At 38.0% G+C, this 21,132-nt stretch overlaps 3 protein-coding genes across 5 annotated transcripts; all 3 read left to right on the forward strand.

Annotated features, from left to right (window-relative positions):
* Positions 1-166: 166 nt before the first annotated feature.
* On the forward strand, positions 167-6,441 carry LOC146321697 (membrane-spanning 4-domains subfamily A member 4A-like). 2 transcript variants are annotated; one of them, XM_084726956.1, is made up of 8 exons: positions 218-277; positions 1,118-1,156; positions 1,625-1,812; positions 2,043-2,171; positions 3,309-3,365; positions 3,670-3,891; positions 4,242-4,364; positions 6,110-6,441. In XM_084726956.1, the coding sequence occupies exons 3-8, from the start codon at positions 1,636-1,638 to the stop codon at positions 6,173-6,175; spliced, it is 774 nt and encodes a 257-aa protein (XP_084583082.1). In that variant the 5' UTR covers positions 218-277; positions 1,118-1,156; positions 1,625-1,635; the 3' UTR covers positions 6,176-6,441. The 2 variants fall into 2 exon arrangements, with proteins under 2 accessions (XP_084583081.1, XP_084583082.1); XM_084726955.1 differs by lacking the exon at positions 1,118-1,156 and having other exon boundaries at positions 167-277.
* Positions 6,442-6,451: 10 nt separating this feature from the next.
* On the forward strand, positions 6,452-13,066 carry LOC146321698 (membrane-spanning 4-domains subfamily A member 4A-like). Its single transcript, XM_084726954.1, has 7 exons — positions 6,452-7,008; positions 8,771-8,958; positions 9,208-9,336; positions 10,305-10,361; positions 10,703-10,927; positions 12,130-12,252; positions 12,741-13,066. The coding sequence occupies exons 2-7, from the start codon at positions 8,782-8,784 to the stop codon at positions 12,804-12,806; spliced, it is 777 nt and encodes a 258-aa protein (XP_084583080.1). The 5' UTR covers positions 6,452-7,008; positions 8,771-8,781; the 3' UTR covers positions 12,807-13,066.
* Positions 13,067-13,586: 520 nt separating this feature from the next.
* On the forward strand, positions 13,587-20,865 carry LOC146321699 (membrane-spanning 4-domains subfamily A member 6C-like). 2 transcript variants are annotated; one of them, XM_084726958.1, is made up of 8 exons: positions 13,593-13,708; positions 14,222-14,343; positions 16,115-16,309; positions 16,888-17,007; positions 18,184-18,240; positions 18,651-18,851; positions 19,472-19,594; positions 20,176-20,865. In XM_084726958.1, exons 3-8 carry the CDS (start codon positions 16,133-16,135, stop codon positions 20,239-20,241), a joined length of 744 nt encoding a protein of 247 aa, XP_084583084.1. In that variant the 5' UTR covers positions 13,593-13,708; positions 14,222-14,343; positions 16,115-16,132; the 3' UTR covers positions 20,242-20,865. The 2 variants fall into 2 exon arrangements, with proteins under 2 accessions (XP_084583083.1, XP_084583084.1); XM_084726957.1 differs by lacking the exon at positions 14,222-14,343 and having other exon boundaries at positions 13,587-13,708.
* The last annotated feature ends 267 nt before the right edge of the window (positions 20,866-21,132 follow it).

The following is a 21,132-nucleotide window of genomic DNA, read 5'->3' on the forward strand; positions in this document are numbered from 1 at the left end:
ACTCACTATGTCTAAACTTCTGGTTACGGCCCTGCTTATCTCTGCCACCTTTCCATTGTTTTAGGCTGTAAATTAAAAATCTCATTATTCACACTATTATCTTTGTGTTTAGCTGAGTGATCAGTAAAGGGTTAAGTTTTTTATAGCGTCATGATCGAGGGAGGAACTTCTGGGAACAGACTGTTTTTCTCTTCCAGCATCAACCGTGCAGTCAGACAGGTTTTGTCAAGTGGAGCACAATTGTTTAGGTTTTGCCTCTTGTCCAACAGAAACAAAGGTAATTTTTATATTTATTATAAAATTTTACTATTTTTTATAGTATTTTATGTTTTATTTGTCAATTTAGCAAATTAAATTTTAGCCAGTCCTTATATGTTATGGTCTTGTACTGCCTGTGTGAACCCATCCATTTAAGCCATTTATTGCTGATCAAGTTTGTCTCATGCTATTTGATACTCCTGGTATTAAAGACACTGAAAACGTGGCTTCAACCAGTAAAAATGTGTATATGATATCAAAGTTCAGTTCTCGTTAAGGCTTAAACACACCACCACCAGATGCCGCGAGTCAAAACAACTGCCCCCGTTATTTTCTATGAAAAAGCCCCACACTGTGCGCGCCGCCGCGCCGCCCTGCAGCCGCAATTACAAACAAATGCCCTTTCCTCCCCGAGATACAGCTGTTTCGTGTCTTATTACAATTTTGGCCTAACTACAGACGTTATTTACTTACTTCCTCTTTACATACACTGGTGCTGTTAGTCTTGACTCAGCCCAGCAGGGATTCAAGTCTACAGCTACACTGTTGTCTTTAGTCAAGGGACTGGTGCTGGATGTTTCACTTCCTCAAGTCCCCCATTGTTCTGTAATGTAAAAGATTTTATTATGAATCAGCAAACCCAGGAAGTGTTGTTTTCATCAGCAGGAACTTAAAATGACTCCTACCAGCTGAAAGTGAATGTGATGAAATGGTAAAATAAAGCAGAAACCTGACCGTTCAAAGAGCGACACAGAAGATAAACTAATCTTTAAACCACATGTTCATTTAGAAACTACAAAGTACTGAGAGCTGAACACTTGATGCTTCTATAGACCACTTTGTCTCTACTCTCCGCCAGATTCATCTGAGAAGTCTATAGGAAATGTTTGGGAAAGCGGTGAGTACTTTTGAGAAAACCTCCGGCACGTGATTGGATGAACCATCTGTCACGTCTAACACAGGCTAACTTCGGCCAATTAGATCAACTCACCCAACCGAAGCCGAAGTCGGCAGGAAGAAGAGCGAAAACGTTTCCACTGATAAAAAAAAAAGAAAACAAAATCAGTGCTGTTTTTTGCCCTTCTCTCAATGAAAAAATACTCTTCAGTTCACAGTCTCTACATTAAGTTTATTCTGTCACAGTCTACATTCACTGTTATTTCCATGTCCTAGATTAATACACTGCCAAACCGCACTGCTTTTACGAGCTGTCGTCTGTCTGACTTTGCTGATAGAAACATCCGGGGTTGCGGGGGTTTTAATGTTACGATTTACTAAGTTTATGATTAAAGAAACCACAAAGGCAACCACAACCTGATTCAATACATTTAAAGTTTAAACACTTCTTGTCTCTTTCGGTCTACAGGAGCAGGCAGGATGTCTGTGACCATGGCCAAGACTGATGGGGTCACTGTGTTCACTTTGACCTCTGACCCCCAAAGTGCTTGTCCTCCACTGTGCCAAATCCTGAAGGGGCTTTGTTACAGCCCCGTGTGCTGCTCTGTGTCTCAACACCTGAGGAGGGTCCAGGGAACTTCTCAGTCAGTACTGGGGGTGAGTTACAACCTCATATAATGGAGTTACTCTAAGAGTTTTTCCATCACACTGTCACAGATCTGTACCTGCCTTCACATGATGTCTGTTTTTTAGAGGACAGTTTCATTTAGAAAACACCTTGAAACTCAGACAGTTGTCCAGTAACAGTATGTTGTGCACCGCAGATGTGATCCTGTAGTTACACTGTACAGGTGTTTGTTGTTCATATTGTGTTTCCTGTTCCACAGGCTCTGCATATCATGGTTGGGTTGCTCAACATCAGCCTTGGAGCGATCCTTTGCAGCAGTGGTTTCGGCAGGGGCCCTTATTGGTGGGAATTCCGAGACATGGGCTTTCCTTACTGGTTAGGAGTAATGGTAAGCAAGCTAATGTTGTATTTCTTTTTTTCAGCGTTCCTATGCCAAAGTCTCTCCCAAAGTTAGAGTGAAGATAAATACAACTTTACTGGGACAGTTTAGTTGACTCCAGATGTCCACCTAACAGCTTTTCTCATACTGTGTTGCACTGCCATGTTTCTACAGTAGCCAAAAACACAATCACTGGCTCTAGAGGGCGTCTTTCACATTTTTCTTGAGTTTCTTCAGGTTCTCCAACCAGGAGGATGCTGATGGTGGGTTAAATGATTTCCAAGTAAAATCCTCCTTTGTGCCATGAGGGAAGAGGAAGCACTAACATTCGATTGTATGGAGTAAATGTTTAGTTTATCTACAGGGACCCTGAAGATGGCAATGAGGGGACACAGGTGTAGATCCAGATTTAAGTCCTCTGAAAACTCGACATTCAGTTTCTTTTCCCAAGCACCTTTAGACTTGGAAACATGTTAATTGTTAAATGACATGAGGTGAGTAGAAATCTTAGAGATGAGTGCTTTCTGGCTGGGCCCTAGTTCAAGTAGCTCTTCCCAGGGCAACATAGACGGTGGTGAAGGAAAGATGGGAAACTGAGTGGACAGTGTCATATCTGAAAATAACGAAAAAGATGAGAGCTGGGTTGTGTTTGATTGATAGGTATGCAAAACTAGAACAATTGTTTTCTTAATGGGAAAACATTCACTTTTATGAAGATTTAATTTGGAACTAGAAAAGGAGCCAAACCCCAAATGTGTCTAGTATTGAAGTTGTTGCAGGAATGAAAACTACAGGGTTTGAGACAAAAAGGAATAGATCATCTGCATATAAAGATACCAGATGTTCTATACCCCCACTGCAGATGCCATGAAATAGAGAAGAAGAACACAAGGCTATTGATAGAGGCTCTATTGCTAGAGCGAATAAGAGGGGACTGACAGGGCAGGCTTGATGGGCCCCACGTGACACTGGAAAATAATCAGGTTGTAAAACATTACTGTGGATCTTACAGACCCTTCTCCCTTCTAAATGAGGATGTTATTGGCAAAGTTGCTGGCAGGTTGTCTGGAAACAACTGTATATGAATTTTAGTGTTTGTGTGGAAGAAAGGAAGTTTAAAGATTTTGTTTTTTGTCCTTTTTCTAGTTTATTTTATTTGGCATTGTGAACATTGTGTCTGAGAAGCGCCCCAGTCCATGTCTGGTGAGTAGTTCAGTTTTATAATATCTTCATGTTATCTTTAATTTTATTGTCATATATTGTATTTTTTTTTTTTTTTACTTTATTTCAAGACAGATAAAATTGAGAGTTTTGTACTTTGTAATATCACATTATCCCTCAACAATAGACACCCACATTGTCTCATGTGTATCCAGGGTGTATTTTCCCTTTATAGAGCAGAATATAGGATCAGTGTCTTGCTCCCATGATATGTACTGTATGCTGTTTACTGCCTGGTGTGTTTTCGTGTTTGGTTCTACATAAACTGACAACTCTTGTGTTTTAGGTCAACGTCAATGTGCTTCTGAACCTGGCAGGAGTTGCTTTTGCCATCACAGCCATCGTCTACTACAGCATCATGATGGCGGACATATTTATGGGGCCAGACTGTGATAATGATTATGGTTACAGATACCGACACCGATACGACTATGATTATGGACCAACTCTATCTCCTCAGGAGAAGCGCATGAAGGAGAAATGTTTGGAGGGCAGAGAACTGACTCTGGTGAGTGTGGAAAATATCATCTCAGCAGTCAAAATTCAAGTTGACAGCTGTCTATAAGCCAATGTGTCTCTCCGGGAAATTAAGCCTCTACTCTAATCTAAGAGTGACAATACAAGAAGCTTAATAATTACAGTACCATATCATGTTCAGGTGGAAAGCACACTGAACTGCGTTGCTCCGTTTGTTCAGCAGCAGATAACCCAGTATGAGATGCTTCATGGATCCAAGCTATCAAAACCTGTGACCCTAAATATTATAGTGTCATTGGGTAACAGCAATCAAAATAAAATGTTCTTATATGTGATAAAAATCTTTGCAGTGGCAATACAGCTGTTTTTGTGTCCCACCAGATGCTTCTGAGAGGCGTCAACGGTGTGCTGATTGTCCTGTCAGTCCTGGAGCTCTGTGTCGTCATCAGCTCTGCTGTCATGGGGATCAAGGCTCTGTGCAGCAGTGAGAAGACCAAAGACAAGGTAGAGTCTCCACAGTCAAATCTGACTGTTAAAACTGTTGTTTATCCAGGAACAGGGATTTTGTGCCCCATGAAAAGACATCACCACAAGCTACGCCCACCCTGTGATATTGCTGTAACCAGAGCCGGTTCTGATCTCCATGAGGCCCTTAACAAAATTCTGCTAAGGGGCCCTCTTAACTGTCCGGAGAGCCATGTGAACCATTTGCCACACAGTCACACCCCAGTGTTTCCACTACAATCCTCCCTGCCCAGTTTGCTCCATTTGCCAGTCAAAGAATGAGATCCATGTAGAACAGAATGAGATACAAAAAACCCCCAACATTTATTGAATATAATATTTTGTGGAGAATCTTGAGATGTGTGAATACTGATATTAACATAAATAATACATTTTAGAACATATACAATATAGAAAATCCGATGATTTAATTGATTTTAAATTAAATTAAATATTTTATCAATCATCAGTGAACGTCAGTCCATTTTTTCCCATCTTGCATTAGTCTGGATTTGTAATCTGTGGTGGATTGTAACTAAGTACATTTACATCAAGTTCCAATCTTTCTAGAGATTCATGGTTCTCACAGGACGGTGATGCTACAGACATTAAATGGTCTTATAGACCATGATGCATTGCTTTAGATTACACTAGCCAACAGTGGTCTCTGAAGTAGTTAAAATGAGCTTAAGTTTAAACAGCAGTAAACAGCAATAACATTAAAGCAATACTATTAATCCAGAAACATCAGACATAATAACACTGACAGGGAACATTTTACTGCAACATGAATACTTTTACTTTAAGTATATTTATCTGATAATACTTCCATATTTTTATTTCAGTAAGGTTTTGTGAATGCAGGACTTCAACTTGTACTGAAGTATTTTTACAGTGTGATATTAGTACTTTTGCATCAGTAAAGGATCTGAATATTTCCACCTCAGAGGAGTAACATCATGTCCATATATAGTCTGAACAGACAGACAGACAGACAGACTGGTCTCTACAGAGGCTGCTGTGGGAAAGTGTGCATGCAAAAATGAATTTGTGTTCAAGTGCAAAGCGGTGATCTTATCTGTGCTCCAGTTCATAAACACAGCTGCACGTTGGTGCTCATCAAACATGATAAATAGTTTTATTTTGTTCTCACTTCTATCAGACACAATGTCACAGAGCAGCATTGGATGTATCTGTGAGCAGGACACAGACAGACAGACAGCAGCACAGCTAACATCAGACAGACAGAGGGAAGAACATCAACTTAACATCACTGTGAATGAATGATATCAAACATGGAGAGGAGGAAACACAAGTTTACCTGGTTACTGTTCACTCTGTTCACTCTCAACATGTCATTGTCTCTTTAGTTCTGCTTCATCTTCTTATCAAAGTTGTAAACACTGACACCAGGGAGAGCGTACCTCGCGGGGCCCTATGCAACTTGCGTAGTGTGCGTACAGGGCTGACCGGCTCTGGCTGTAACCAAACCTCCAGAGCCCCCAACACCCTCACTGCAAAAAAAAAAAAAAAGTGTTTGTGCTGAAAAATTTGATCGAAATGATTATCATTTATGTAGTTTGTTGCCAAGTTGTGTTATAGTTACAAAAATGTAAATTAAATTATCCTGACTGGAAACAGTGCTGTTTATGATTGGATGTAATGTGTGAATATAAGCTGTATTAAAAGGTTTGGAGTGTTCACACCTTTTTATGTGCTTTTCTGATATTATTTTTCTCTTGTAGAGCCCTGATGACCCAGAACACTACAAACCACTGATGGAGGAGGTCAGCAGTAACCCTACAGTCTGAATGAAAATCTCTACTTTGTGCTGTTTGTTACCAGCCTGGGAACCAGATGAATCTGCCAAGCTCATGTTTTCATTTGTGCTCTGATAGATTCACTTTTGTGAATTATTCTGGCAATACCAGGCTAATCTGCTTAATCTGTTACTATAATCCTGTGCATTTATACCACTGATTGTATGTACTGTAATGTCAATGATTTACACAAATTATCCAGTACAGCCTCTGCCAAACTTCTGGTCTTTTCCTGCAAGGTTAATTACTATTTTTTGGTGATTTCAATTGAGTATTGTGCCTCAGTGCCTGAGTATGTATGTAGGCACATGTGTGTGACACTAATGGATTTATATTTTTTTACTGTTTTAAATCACAAAATATAAATTAAATTAAAATAAAAGGAATTAAGTGTTTCTTCACTTTGACTATCTTTCTGGCAGTGCAGGAAAGCTCTGTAAACTGCATTTAGATAAAACTGAAGAGATAAATCTTTACAGATATTGTAATTGAACAGTTATCTAAGAAATTTTAAATTCTACAGGGGTTGTGATGGGGGCAATTTAGACTCATGATCTCTAAACTCCTGGTTACGGCCCTGCTTATCTTTGCCACCTTTTCATTGTTTTAGGCTGTAAATAAAAATCTGAGTATTCACACTATTATCTTTGTGTTCACCTGAATGATCAGCAAGGGGTTAAGTTTCGACCTGGGGGAGGAACTTCTGGGAACAGATAAGATGATACTTGTTCTTCTCTTCCTGCATCAACTGTGCAGTCAGACAGGTTTTGTCAGGTGGAGCACAATCGTTTAGGTTTTGCTTCTTGTCCAACAGAAACAAAAAGGTGAGGCTTTATTTTATGTTTTATTTTTCAAGTTAGCTAATTAAACTTTAGCCAGTCCTTATTATGTATTATGGTGCTGCCAATGTGAACCCATCCATTTAAACCATTTATTGCTGATTTTTTATGGTTGGTTTGAGAAATTAACTGTGTAATTTTCATAATAAATCTTGAGCACAATTCAAACCCAAGACAGGAAAATGTACAAAAACTTAAATGATGATATTTAAAATTTGAATGAAATTTGATTTCAAATAGTTTTTACATGCTTACTATTAAGAACATAACACCCTGAATTACTTGGTTAGAAGACTACAGTGGACTTGGATTTGCAGAGGCTTTAAGTACATAAATAAATGGATTCAAAAGAAACAGATTTTAAAAAAGAAATTGTGTGTGAGTGAGTGTGTGCGTTTCTGTGTGTGTGATCACCGGAACTGTAGCTTGTTTGCAGCAAATTTTGAATGCTATTGGACGGATGAGTCGAATTGTGTTTTGTGAGTCAGAAATCTTTAGAAACCCATTTTTAAAATAACTTTTATGTCTTTATGTTTGTAATGTTCAGAGGCATTATGTTTTCGGGTCATCTCATTCATGTGAATGCCATATCTCAGTAATACTCTGAGGGAATTTTTGTAAGCTTTAATCAAACAATAGGTCCGCACACCAAAAACTGCTCCTTGAGAAATTTTAGTAGTATCACCACATGTGACGTCACATGTCCCCCAGGCCTTAAAAGACCTGTGATTGGTTTAAGTCTACCGTCACAACAACCGTTGCAACCTGATTTACAATATGCTGAAAGGTTTTTATGAAATTATTTTTCAATTATACAAAAACAATGTTGCCTACTGGACCTTTACTTACTTCATGCCGAGTGATCACAACAGTGAGGGAGGAGAGACGAGCTGCAGAGAGGAGGGAGGGAGGGGGAGCGAATGAATGAAGTGCCGACCGATAGAAAAACTTTATTGATCATGAATCCTGATGTTACTGTACAGTTCTGTGGTTTAAACACTATAGATTAAAATATCTGTTGCTGTAAAGGCCAAAATGACAGACGCCTATCTCCTCCACAAAACGTTTGTCATTGTGCTGCGTTATTGTAAGTCATGATGACAGACAGATATAATGTCGTTAATTTTTGTATGTTTTTGATCATATGTTTTTAATCCTTGTTTTTTTGGATCACAATACACATGCAGACACAAACACTACAGCTGCTCCAGCTATCATGCTGACTGATCTGTTAAAGACAGTCTGACCACTGTGATCCCGTCTCATGCACACTTTGCAGGTCTGTTGAGATTTTTTAGGCCTTACAATTACAATAATAATTCCTTTTTCCTTATCAGTAAGATTCACTTTAAAGACACACACATACACATACACGACTGTCAAACATAAATGAAAGGTGTTTTGTGATTGTGGAGATGTGTGTGTGCCTCGGCCAAATGCGCTGGTTGCAATCTGGTGCATTCAGACCTACTGCACCACAGACTTCAACCAGGTTTTAGCTGGTCTAAGGCGCAAGTGGTTTTTATTCCAGTGCGCCGAGCACAAGATAGCAAATGCACCAGGTCACACCTTCATTTTTACTTTTTTCTTTCTTTTTTTCATTTTCATTTTTAAACTTGGCCATGTGTGCACAGACCAGGGTCAAGTGCATTTGCTATCTTGCAGATGTGGCAAACGTGGTACTTGTGCTGATATAAGATAGGGCCCTTAATGTTTAAAGGCTCTCTTTGTCTCTTTCGGTCTACAGGAGCAGGCAGGATGTCTGTGACCATGGCCAGGACAGATGGGGTCACTGTGTTCACTTTGACCTCTGACCCCCAAAGTGCTTGTCCTCCACTGTGTCAAATCCTCAAGGGTCTTTGTTACAGCCCCGTGTGCTGCTCTGTGTCTCAACACCTGAGGAGGGTCCAGAGAATTTCTCAGTCAGTACTGGGGGTGAGTTACAACCTTATATGATGAAGTTGCTCTGTGTTTATGTCAATCTAAAAGAGTTTTTCCATCACACTGTCACAGATCTGTACCTGCCTTCACATGTCTGTTTTTCATTTCATGTCAAGTTTCATTTAGAAAACACCTTGAAACTCAGACAGTTGTCCAGTAACAGTATGTTGTGCACCACAGATGTGATCCTGTAGTTACACTGTACAGGTGTTTGTTGTTCATACTGTGTTTCCTGTTCCACAGGCTCTGCATATCATGGTTGGTTTGCTCAACATCGGTCTTGGAGCGATCCTTTGCAGCAGTAGATTTAGCGGAAGCTCTCACTGTTTGAAAATGCAATACATTGGGTTTCCTTATTGGTTTGGAGGAATGGTAAGCATTTTTAATGTTCCTTTTCCTTGCTGAGTTTACAGTCTCTCCCCATTTAAAACCTTACTCAAGTAATTTATGTATGTAAACATTATCAGTATGAAAAGTAAAAGTAACCACTGTGCAGTAAAATGGTCCCATTTCAGTAACAAGTAACTGTACCTGTCGGGTAAATGTAGTGGAGTAAAAAAGTTAAATACAACTATAAAGTAATATAACATGGATGAAATTTAAAACTGGCTTTAGGTAAAGTACTTGAGTAAATGTACTTAGTTACATTCCCCCACTGGAGATGACAGAAGCTGAATGTGTGGTGTTGGTCTTTTACATACTTCTAAATAGTCTTGTTTTGAACAGAAAAGTGGGCAACACCTTAAAGTAGGTACTTTATATAAACCTGTCAAAGACATTTAACCACAGAGTCACTGAGACATTTACATTTCTCAAGGAGAATTGATGTGCAATTTTGAGCCACAAGATGGCATTTTTTAATTAATTAATTAATTATTTTGTTGTTAGTTATTTTCTTATAGGTTTTAGTGTGTTCATTATTTTTCTTTCATTGTCTGAAGGTTTGTGGTATCAGATTTCTTTCATGATTATTGAGGTACTTTTTAGTCTTTCAGCATAAATTGTAAAATAAAATATATTTATTAAAAAGGATTTGCACAAATTGAAGTCCATGTGAAAAAAACGTGAATATCAATAAAAATAAATACATAAATAAGGGTTTAATAATTATCACATGGTTGTATTGCAAATAAATATTGCTACAAAAACATTATGTAACACATTTTCATGATCAGTTTGATGATGTCAATCAATGCATACAGATGCATTTATACAAATTCCACATCTTCAGAAAACCTTAACTTCTACTATGATCATTTTGATCACAGCTGTATATAAATTCTAGTGTTTGTGTGGAAGAAAGGAAGTTTAAAGATTTTGCTTTTTTGTCCTTTCTTTAGTTTATTTTATTTGGCATCGTGAGCATTGTGTCTGAGAAGCGCCCCAGTCTATGTCTGGTAAGTAGTTCAGTTTTATAATAGCTTCGTGTTATGTTTAATTTTATTGTCACATATTCTTGTTTTTTTATTTCAAGACAGATAAGACTGAAAATTTTGTCCTTTGTAACATCACATATTCCTCAACAATATACACACCCACATTGTTGCATGTGTATCCAGTGTGTATTTTCATTTTCATATTTGAGAGAGGAGAATATAAGTTCAGTGTCTTGCTCCAAGGTTCTTAAAATTAATACCAACCACCCAGCTGTTTCCACTGCAGGAATACAAAACTATTAGAGTACAAGAGTGAAATAATGTGTTTAGTTGTACATAAACTGACAACTCATGTGTTTTAGGTCATCGTCCATGTGATTCTGAATCTAGCAGGAGGTGCTGTTGCCCTCACAGCCATCGTCTTCTACAGCCTCATGAGGCCAGACACAAGCATTGGGTTGACGTGTGATGATGATTATGGTTACGGAAACAGATATAAGTATGGATCCAGATACAATCAACCAGCTCTATCTCCTCATGAGAAGTTCATGAAGGAGAAATGTTTGGAGGGCAGAGAACTGACTCTGGTGAGTGTGGAAAATATCATCTCAGCAGTCAAAGTACAAGTTGTACGAGGGACGAGTGAGAAATAGACAACATTAATTAGTTTACAGATAGTATCATTAAAGTTATCATGCACTGTTACCATCAGAATGAACTAAATTAAATGTCGTAAAATGATCAGTCAATGAATTAATTATCCATCAACTAAAAAAGAATCACCAACAATTTAAATCATTGATTAACTGTTTACATCAGTGTTTCTCAAACCTTTTGCAACGCTTAACACTTCCAAAATTATTAGGCTCTCAAAATACCACCATTATGACCGATAAAATACAGTAATGTGGGCAAAACCTATTGAGCTACAGACAGTTCATGCAGGAGGCAGGTTTATCACTGATAAGATTATTTTTTGTTGGCTTGTCAGCCACACTGCCTTCACAGAGAGACAGTGGATCACTGAAACCACAGTTTAGCTCATAACTGATCAAGCTGATATTTTAATAATTTATAAAATAATAATAATAAGAGGAAAGCCAGAACTTCAAAGTTTGTAGTATTCTGATTATTCGCCTTTAAATAAATTGATATCATTTTTGAACTTTTAGGAGATTTCTCAGTCTACCACTGGAGGGAGCTTGACAGTTTTGAGTACTGCTATTATAAGACAAAGGCATGATGGTGCAAGCTAATTTAATTTGCTTTAATTCATTTAAAAAAAAAGGCAGACATTGATTTGGCACAAAATATTAATTTCAAAATGATTTTAGTGATTTAACAATGATTTTGTTGTTCCTCCAGAGTCTATGATCAGAACTGTGTCTATAGCAATGGTCTGTTCTTATAATAATGGTCTACTACAAAGAAATAACAAAACTTAAAAGGCTGTAATTAACCAATCAGAATCAAGTATTTAGGAAAGCCATGTAATAACACCATATAATCAGAATCTAAGATGATATCTAGTTTCATCACAATATCGATTGCCCAGCCCTAATGGAGAGTTTAATGTATTAGACACTGTTGTCACACAGTGACAGATCTGCTGTGAGTTGCTGTATTCATTCAGCAGCAGCAAACCCAGTATGAGATGCTTCATAAATCCAAAGATATAAAAAGACCATAAATAGTGCCATTTGGTTACAGCTATCAAAATAAAACATGCTTATGTGTGAAAAAAAAATCTGTGCATTGGAAATACAGCTGTTTTGCTGTGTCCCACCAGATGTTTCTGAGAGGCATGAACGGTGTGCTGATTGTCCTGTCAGTCCTGGAGCTCTGTGTCGCCATCAGCTCTGCTGTCATCGGGATGAAGGATCTGAGCGACAGTGAGAAGACCGAAGACAAGGTAGAGTCTGCACAATCAAATCTGACTGCTGGACCTGTTGTTCACCCAGGAACAGGGGGGATTTTGTGCCCCATGAAAAGATATGACATTGGGACCCACCACCACAAGCCACGCCAACCCTCTGCTATCGATGTAACCAAACCTACAGAACCCAACCGACCCATCCAAAACTTTACATAACTCGACATTTGCTGGCTTTTAACTCTTGTAGTCCAATACTTCCTGTACAATATTTACTGACAGCGAGGTGTGAAAATATAACCCTGTGCATTCCTTTAAAAATGTATGGATAGGCATACATAATAATAATAAATATTCATTATTTAGTTTGTTGCCAAGTTGTGTTGTGGTTACAAAAATGTAAATTAAATTATTCTGACTGGAAACAGTGCAGTTCATGATTGTACGTAATGTGTGAATATGTGCTACATTTGAAAGTTCACACCTTTTTATGTGCTTTTCTGATATTATTATTTTTTTTCTCTTAGAGCCCTGATGACCCAGAACTCTACAAACCACTGCTGGAGGAGGTCACCAGTAACCCTGTAGTCTAAATGAAAATCTCTGATTTGCGCTGTCTGTTACCAGCCTGGGAACTAGACAAATCTGTCAAACTCATGTTTTCATTTGCTCTGATAGATTCACTTTTGTGAATTATTCTGTCAGTGCCAGTAATTTGCCTAATCTGTCACTATAATCCTGTGCATTTACACCACTGATTGTATGCACTGTAATGTCAATGATTTACACATATTACCCACTACAGTCTCTGCCAAACCTCTGATCTTTTCCTACAAGGGTTAAGAATATTTGCACTTAATTGTATATGCTGCTGTCCATTTCATTCCCTGGTGATTTTTTTCAAAAAACATCCCTGCTTGTTATGATATACTATTGAGTAAGGTGCCTTACAGACAGCATGTTTGCAAGTAAAAGGGAACCTCCCTTTTCATGTACATGTGTGACACTGATGGAGTTATAATTTACTGTTTTCAATCACAAAATATAAATAAAATTAAAATAAAAGGAATTAAATATTTCTTCACTTTGCTTTTTTTTTCTGGCAGTGCAGGAAAGCTTTGTAAATTGCATTTAGATAACATTATTGAGATAACTTTTACAAATATTTTAAGTGAACAGTTAAATAAGAGGAAAGTAAAGCCACAGGGGTCGTCTGGACTGATAACATCTGGATATGGTCCTGTCACCTTTCCTCGCTTTTTAGGTTGTAAGAAACGACATATAAATAAACACCAGTATTTTTGTGTTACGCTGAATGATCAGCAAAGAGTTAAGTGTGTTTATATTTTCCAGATGGAGGGAGGTACTTCTGGGAACAGACTGGCATTAGTTCCTGTCCTCCTCTGTCAAACTGCGCAACAAAAACCCTCAGTCAGCTGTATTTTGACGGGTGGAGTACTATCGTTTTTGCTTCTACTCTAACATACACAAAAAGGTGAGTCTTTATTCTATGTTTCATTCAGTTTGTAAGTAACATAATTACATTTAGCCAGCCCTTATTGTGTATGTTGTCATGTACTGCTTCCTAAGTGAACCTGTACATTTAAGCCATTGAGGACTCGTCAGTTTTCATAATGGATGCATATTTCAGGGTCGAACTCACTGGAGGATAGGTGAAGTTATTGGCAATTCTTCAGGAGAGAAAATTAGTGTTTAAGGCGAGTGTAAGACAAGAAAACAGCGCATCTTCCGATGAAATGCAGAGGATTTCTGTTACTCCTCTGCGGTTACAACTCCTGTAAAATCCAATATGGCGTCTTCCTCGCTCAACTAGTGCAGGGCTTCAGAGGCGATGCTCAGTGCTGCCGCTTGTGGCGGGAAGTTATATTACTACTAATAATACTAATGCTGATATAGGACTGTATTAATGTATGCAATATTTGACAAAAATGCTACTAGCTCTTCTCAGTTGCAAGTTACATTTTTCCTGTGTCAAACTGTTTTTAAGGCGAAGAATAAACTTCAAGGCTCAGCTAACGCAGTGTAGTTTCTGACCACCGGTGGCAGCACTGAGCTGAGTGCTACTGAGTGAACTACCCTCCAATCTGTGAGAGAGGAAGACATCAGGACGTAAATATGTTGTATTTTCTTAATATCCTGTAATAAATCTGAATAATACTGCCTGATAGGTCGCAAAGAACTTAATACAACGTTTTTCTGTGTGAATATGTCCACAGGTTGATTGTCCACAGTGGTCCAGGACCGATATTAACGTTATATTGGAGATACATTGATTGTTTAAACCTTTTTGTAACTTTTTTGAAGTTGGTGTGAAAGAGATTTGTGCCATTTAAACCCCAGTGTTTGTTGACAGGGAGGAGGCGGAGTGAAAGCTGGCTAACATTTACACTTCTGCAGGGCTGTGGCTTTAAGTCAAATTTAAGGTATTATTTCATAAAAAAAGCTGAAAACTAATGCTGTCTAACACAACAATTATGCAATGAATTATAACTTCATGGCGGTTATAATCGTCAGTTTTTGTTGAAACTGATGTTGAATCAACTATATGGTCATTTTTCGAGGATGTGACGTTTGTTTGGTTGAACTCGTCATACAGAAAAGTTTGTTTGCTACTCAGCCTGTACCCTCATTGATGTAAATGATAGAAACAGGGCCACAAGTACTGATTATTTTCATTATCAAATAATCTGTAACACGTCAAAAAATGGTTGGTAGTTGGTGAGTAATTTAATAGGATGTAAGACAATATGCAGTCTCATAACATTATATTACAATATGCAAAATTCAACATTCAGAGAATATTTTGCCCAACATATTTAAGGAAAATATACCAGCAGCAATGATAATGACAAAAAATATAAATAAAATAGATAGAATAGAACAAAACATCTCAATTTCCACCTGGAAGGAAAGCTCTTAGAGAAGAAAATAAGGCACAGATGACTAACAAATCAAGTTTCCAGGGACCCCTGGTAGGGTCTGTAAAACAATAAACAACAATACAAACAATACGCTTACAGTATAGCACTGGTTCTCGGTGCAGGAACTACTGCATGACCTTGTGTAATCTGTCTGGTGGTATGACTGAGTCTATTATTAGTATAAAAAAACATAAAGTAATAATGGCTGGGTGAGCCATAATGCAAACAACAACAAAAAGCTAGTAAACTTCTTTTTTAGTTGCATTTGACCAAACTACAGAACAGTCGTCAAGCTGAGACAAAAACAGCGATTTGGGGGAGTCACAAGAGACAGATCACAATCAAAGCAGAAGTGCTTGTCATATCCCAGCTCTCAGAATGCTGGATCATTCTGTTCCTACAGTATTATTGAAATTGATAGCAGATGTATCCTTCCTGTCTGGAATATACCAGTGTCTGTTGAACACTCTGTTTATAATGAGGGCTTTTTATAAACCTATATTTAGTTTTCTGGTGGCAACTAAACTGCAGAATTGGCCCATTTAAGCTCAATTGCCATTACATAAATTGATAAATTCCACACTTTCATTAAAAGAAAGGGCACATATCATGTTGCACTAAAATAGAGTTGTCAGCCCTCTGAAAAAAAAGCACTACTTAATTAATGAAATAATTCATAATTGCATTGTTTTTCAGTCCCCAATCTATCAGTACACGTGAAGTTACCTGTTTTTGAACGTGACAGGTTATATCACATTGTTATTATTGTTATATCACTATTTCGTGCACTATAATGTAAACTATGTCGTGTACATTAATTTTAACAGCCCAAATTACAAAAATTATGAGGATTTAATACTTTGAGGGAAGTGTTTAGTTTAAGGTTAAAGAAACCACAAAAGCAACCATAACCTGATTTCGCAGATTTAAAGTTTATATACTCTTTTTCTCTCATCCAGTCTACAGGAGCAGGCAGGATGTCTGTGACCATGGCCAAGACTGATGGGGTCACTGTGTTCACTGTGACCTCTGACCCCCAGAGTGCTTGTCCTCCATTATGTCAAATACTCAAGGGTCTTTGTTACAGCCCTGTGTGCTGCTCTGTGTCTGAGCACCTGAGGAGGGTCCAGAGAACTTCCCAGTCAGTACTGGGGGTGAGTTACAACTTTACATGTTTTAAGTTGCTCTGTGTACTTCTGTACATGTCACAGTAATTGTTTTTTACACTGCATATTCTTAGCTGTGGGTTGTCATTAACCCTGGGATGACTTAGCTCCCTTCACACACAGAGTTAAGCTAAGCCCTGGGTTATATATGCACACTGCACTTCTACTAGCTCATAGGGTTAAATGATGGTTGGTGCAAAAACTGATGTGAACATTTTAGAAAGTTCAGATCTGCTTTTTTGATCTTTTAGTCCCTTTCCACACTAATGCAGATCTATGCTAAAGTCGGGTTTATCCCACTTTGGATTGTGTCAGTGTGAAAGCTGTCTTAGTTGTCTTAGCTGTCTTAAGGGCAGCCTACATGCAGTTTGAAAAGCCTTAAAGAGAAATTTTCCATTACATTACCACAGCTTCAGATAAAGTTCTGTGGATGGATATAGGAACATTACATTTAAAGAACATGAGAAAATGTGGCCCGATATAACAGTATGTTGTGCACCATCCATTGTAACTACAGTTATACTGTACAGATGTCTGTTATTAATACTGTGTTTCCTCCTCCACAGGCCCTGCAAATAATGGTTGGGTTGCTCAACATTGGCCTTGGGGTGATCCTCTGTTGCTGTGGTGGTGCCTCTGGGTGGCAAATGGATGAATATGGGTACCCTTATTGGTTAGGAGGACTGGTAAGCAAGTCCCATCCTCATGCACACCATATCAGTCAATGGAAACAGAGCATCTTTAAACATCTGTGTCTCACTTTATGGAGCAATCAGTCTTTGTAAAAATGAATGTTGTTTACAGCATTGTTAACAACCTTGGGGTTGCAAGATAGTTTCTAGGGGTTACAAGATGGTTGTGGAGAATTAAAAAAAAAAAAAAAAAACACATGTTGGCATAGAATGAGCAAGGACACAGCTCTCAGCAATGACAGCCCCTTGGTGACATTCAAGATAAGGGACGAGCACTCAATAATGTGCAAAATACAGCCTCAAGAAATTAAACAGCCATGTTCTCTAACATAAAATAGCTGGGAAATGATTTTTACATTACATCATCTGTGCCAGTGATTTCACTTTCCTTTGAGTAGATTTCATCGAACGTGTTGGTGAGAGTCAAAGCAGTGGTCTTCCTGTGTGAGTGTGGTAGCTTTTAGATGTTATACAGTAATCCCTGATCAGTCTTGAGTGGGTGGGGGGCGTGGTCACAAACGAACCTGATCCTGCTGGGAGTGGTCGCAGTTTGAAAAGATTGAGAACCACTGGTCTACATCAGGGGTCTGCAACCGGCGGCTCCTTTGCCCCTCCCCACTGGCTCCATGTGACTTCAATTACAAAAAATGAAATGGAATGGTACTTATTTAAACATTTTCTTTTATTGTTTTAATTCTTAAGTGATTCTTAGATTTCTTTTGCTGTAAAAATATGTAGCCTATACACCAAAAGGAAAAATAAAATAGCTTATATCTATGGCTCAGAGCCTTTTCCTCTAAATTTTGCCAGTTGCTAGTTTGTCTCCCTTAGTTATGGATGCCTAATCTAAAAAAGAACCTCAGAGGGAAGAAGAGAATTTAACAGAAGCAGATCCAGCCAGATTTACTCCCAACCACATCTCTTGGAACTTTAAATATCTTGTCATCTGCCCAGAAAGACTATTTGCACATTTTCATTATCCATTAAAATTATGTCACTCATATCAACCAAACTAACTTTAAAAAATTCTAGATCCTCAGAAAACCTTAAATGTGTAAAGCTTTTTATTCTCAGCAGGGTTGAATCATTTTGATCACAACTGTATATAATCATTTTAGTGTTTGTGTAGAGGAATGTAAGTTTAAAGATTTTTTTTTTCTTTTTCTCTAGTTCGTTTTATTCGGCATCATGAGCATAGTGTCTGAGAAATGCCCCAGTCCATGTCTGGTGAGTAGTTCAGTTTTATAACATCCTCATGCTGTCTGTCATCTTATCATCTACACTTACTCTTGTTTTAATTCATGACAAAAAATGGAGGAGAATTTTGTATGAGGTATATGTAACATCATATATCCTTCAAGAATATACACACCCACATCGTCTAATACATGGTGTGTATTTTTGTGTATTTTCATCAGAGAGGGCAAAGTGGAAGAGTAAAGGTTCAGTGTCTTGCTTGAAGTTACTCTGGCAGAGTTACGGGCTCTTATAAGCCGCTCAGTTGTTTCCACTGTAGGAAAATGTAGAAGGATGATATAGATCTTGACTTTTTAATTCCACTAATGTCCTTTATGCTGTTTACTGCCTGGTGTTCTTTGTGTTTGGTTGTACATAAACTGACAACTCTTGTGTTTTAGGTCATCGTCAATGTGATTCTGAATCTGGCAGGAGTTGGTTTTGCCATCGCGGGCATCGTTCTCTACAGCATCAATATAGCGAACATCTGGTTGTGGTGGATGTGTCATTCAGACGATTATATGGAGGACACTACACCAACTCTGGCTCCTCGGGAGAAGATCATAATGGAGAAATGTTTGGAGAGCGAAGCACTGGTTCTGGTCAGTGTGGAAGATATCATCCCAGCAGTCAAAATACAAGTTGTATAATTGAAAGTGGAAAATAGACAACTTTAATTATTTTTACAGCTATTTTATAATGAAATTTTGTTCTTGTTGAGTTTGAGGCACCACACTTAGAGCTACTACATGGTGTATCTAACCGGTTATGAAACAGTTTCAGGTTAGTACTGATGACTTTATATGAAGTACATAAGTTAACGAGACCATCTTAATGGCTGCTACTGGGTCATTTTCTCTTTGAAATCTGACTGAACAGGCCTGTGTTTATGTTTTACCTGGCAGAGTTACAGTGAGTAGAACACTGGTCGGGTGAAAAAAGAAGCAGGAGTTTTTTTTATTCAGATAATTTTATTTTTAACTTTACACTTTGTGGTTATTACAATTGTAACGCCACTGCTTTTGTCCACAAGGTCCTGCACTATGAGATAATAACTATAAGATAATGTCTCCATTTTATTCCTGTGGTGAATGAATGTACTTCTAACTAATGATTAGTTCCAGTCTGAAGTAAAAGTCAGGAATAAAAAGGAAAAAAAGATCTAATAAAACAAAAATATATGTTTAAAGATGACACTGTTGTTTCTTTTTGGTCCCACCAGATGATCGTGAGAAGCATCAACGCTGTGCTTATTGTCCTGTCAGTGCTGGAGCTCTGCCTTGTCATCAGCTCCGCTGTCATGGGAATCAAGGCTCTGAGGAGCAGTGAGAAGAAAGAAAACAAGGTAGAGTCTGCAAAATAATATCTTACTGTTAGGGCTGTGCCAAATGTGTCAAAGCTCTTTTTGATGCCATGGTATGTGAACAGCAAAATCAGTATTCAAATATTCATATACATATATTTTATTCCCTGCTGGCTGCCTTGGTCTCGGTCTCCAGTGGGTTGCAGTGCTGCACATATGCTTCGCTGTTCTCACCAGGCTGCAGCTGTTTATAACTGTGTCTGTCTCTGATGGAGGCAGGGTGGAGGTGCTTCCTCCTCCCGTCCCCTGCTGCCCAGCTCGCACCAAACCTGCTGCAGCAGCAGTCTTTGCCGTCTCTCTAAGTCAGAGACAGACAGGCAGTGGAGGAGAACAGGGAAGCAGGCTGGAGGAGGCACCTGCAGGGTGCTGCCAAGTCGTATTTTCTTAATATTGTGAAATTTAGGATGTGCCTAAATTCAAAAGAGAAAAGTGGTAAAATGATCACCACTGGAAACAGTACAGTTAACGATTGTATGTAATGTGTGAATTTGTGCTATTCTTAAAGATTTGACTGTCCGCACCTCCTTTTTATTTGTTTTTCTGATATTATTTTTCTCCTTTAGAGCCCTGATGACCCAGAACTCTACAAACCACTGCTGGAGGAGGTCACCACTAACCCTACAGTCTAAATGAAAATCTCTGCTTAACTATAATCTGTTACTATAATCCTCTGCCTTTACACCATTGACTGTATGTACTGCAATGTCAATGAATTAACCAAATTACCTGCTACAGTCTCTACCAAACTTCTGATCTTTTTCTATAAGGGTTATTGAAAAATATTTGCACTTATTATTTTAGTATTTTTGTAATAATCTGCACTAAATGCTGTCTGTGTACTGCATGCTGCTGTCAGTTCAATTCTCTATTGATGCTTTTAAAAATGTTTTGTTAGAGTTTTCTATCAAGTAATTTGCCTTACTGTCGGTATCTTTAAAAGATGTTCATGCGTTTTTTTCTCAAACGATCGACTAAGGTTCTTTTTTCTTTTTACTATTTTATAATATAAAGCTATTTCAAAAAACAAGGAATTGAAATTTTTGACTGTTACATATTTCATTGTTTGTATTTCTGTTCTAGTTGTAAAAAAAAGTCTGTTGTTGAGCTATAGTTTCTAAACTGAATTCATCATAACACTTGAAATGTTTTTTTGTGGTATCATGTCTTGTCAGCAGAGCTCTAATTATCTGTTGTTAAAGTCCAGCTCCAGTCCTGCTTTAAATAAAATAAAATACTCTGCAAGAAGAAATAAATTGCCTCTTTTTTTTAGTAAGTTCAGTTAATATACCTCGTTAAAATGGCTTACACATAGTTCTACAGAAAGTATAACTGAACAACTAAATGAACAAAGTGAAAAATTAAATAAAAAATACATTGCAGGGGGTTTCTGGACAAATTTGGACTCATGACCTCTAAACTTCTGTGTCCCTGCCGTCACCTTTTCTTTGATTTTGATTGTAAGAATAGCATATAAACTAAAATCAATATTCCAAATCATGTTTGTATTTAGCCAAATGATG

This window comes from Lutjanus erythropterus, chromosome 9 (assembly GCF_056507025.1).
Source record: "Lutjanus erythropterus isolate fLutEry1 chromosome 9, fLutEry1.hap2, whole genome shotgun sequence".
Lineage (NCBI taxonomy): Eukaryota > Metazoa > Chordata > Actinopteri > Lutjaniformes > Lutjanidae > Lutjanus > Lutjanus erythropterus.

What these genes read in the sequence shown, in the direction of transcription:
- LOC146321697 (XM_084726955.1), top strand. Translation starts at nt 1,636, where the DNA reads ATGTCTGTGACCATGGCCAAGACTGATGGGGTCACTGTGTTCACTTTG. An exon ending in CTTACTGGTTAGGAGTAATG is followed by an intron (nt 2,172 to 3,308) that starts GTAAGCAAGCTA and finishes TCCTTTTTCTAG; the next exon opens with TTTATTTTATTTGGCATTGT. An exon ending in AGCGCCCCAGTCCATGTCTG is followed by an intron (nt 3,366 to 3,669) that starts GTGAGTAGTTCA and finishes CTTGTGTTTTAG; the next exon opens with GTCAACGTCAATGTGCTTCT.
- LOC146321698 (XM_084726954.1), top strand. Translation starts at nt 8,782, where the DNA reads ATGTCTGTGACCATGGCCAGGACAGATGGGGTCACTGTGTTCACTTTG. An exon ending in AGCGCCCCAGTCTATGTCTG is followed by an intron (nt 10,362 to 10,702) that starts GTAAGTAGTTCA and finishes CATGTGTTTTAG; the next exon opens with GTCATCGTCCATGTGATTCT. An exon ending in AGGGCAGAGAACTGACTCTG is followed by an intron (nt 10,928 to 12,129) that starts GTGAGTGTGGAA and finishes GTGTCCCACCAG; the next exon opens with ATGTTTCTGAGAGGCATGAA.
- LOC146321699 (XM_084726957.1), top strand. Translation starts at nt 16,133, where the DNA reads ATGTCTGTGACCATGGCCAAGACTGATGGGGTCACTGTGTTCACTGTG. An exon ending in AATGCCCCAGTCCATGTCTG is followed by an intron (nt 18,241 to 18,650) that starts GTGAGTAGTTCA and finishes CTTGTGTTTTAG; the next exon opens with GTCATCGTCAATGTGATTCT. An exon ending in GTGAGAAGAAAGAAAACAAG is followed by an intron (nt 19,595 to 20,175) that starts GTAGAGTCTGCA and finishes TTTCTCCTTTAG; the next exon opens with AGCCCTGATGACCCAGAACT.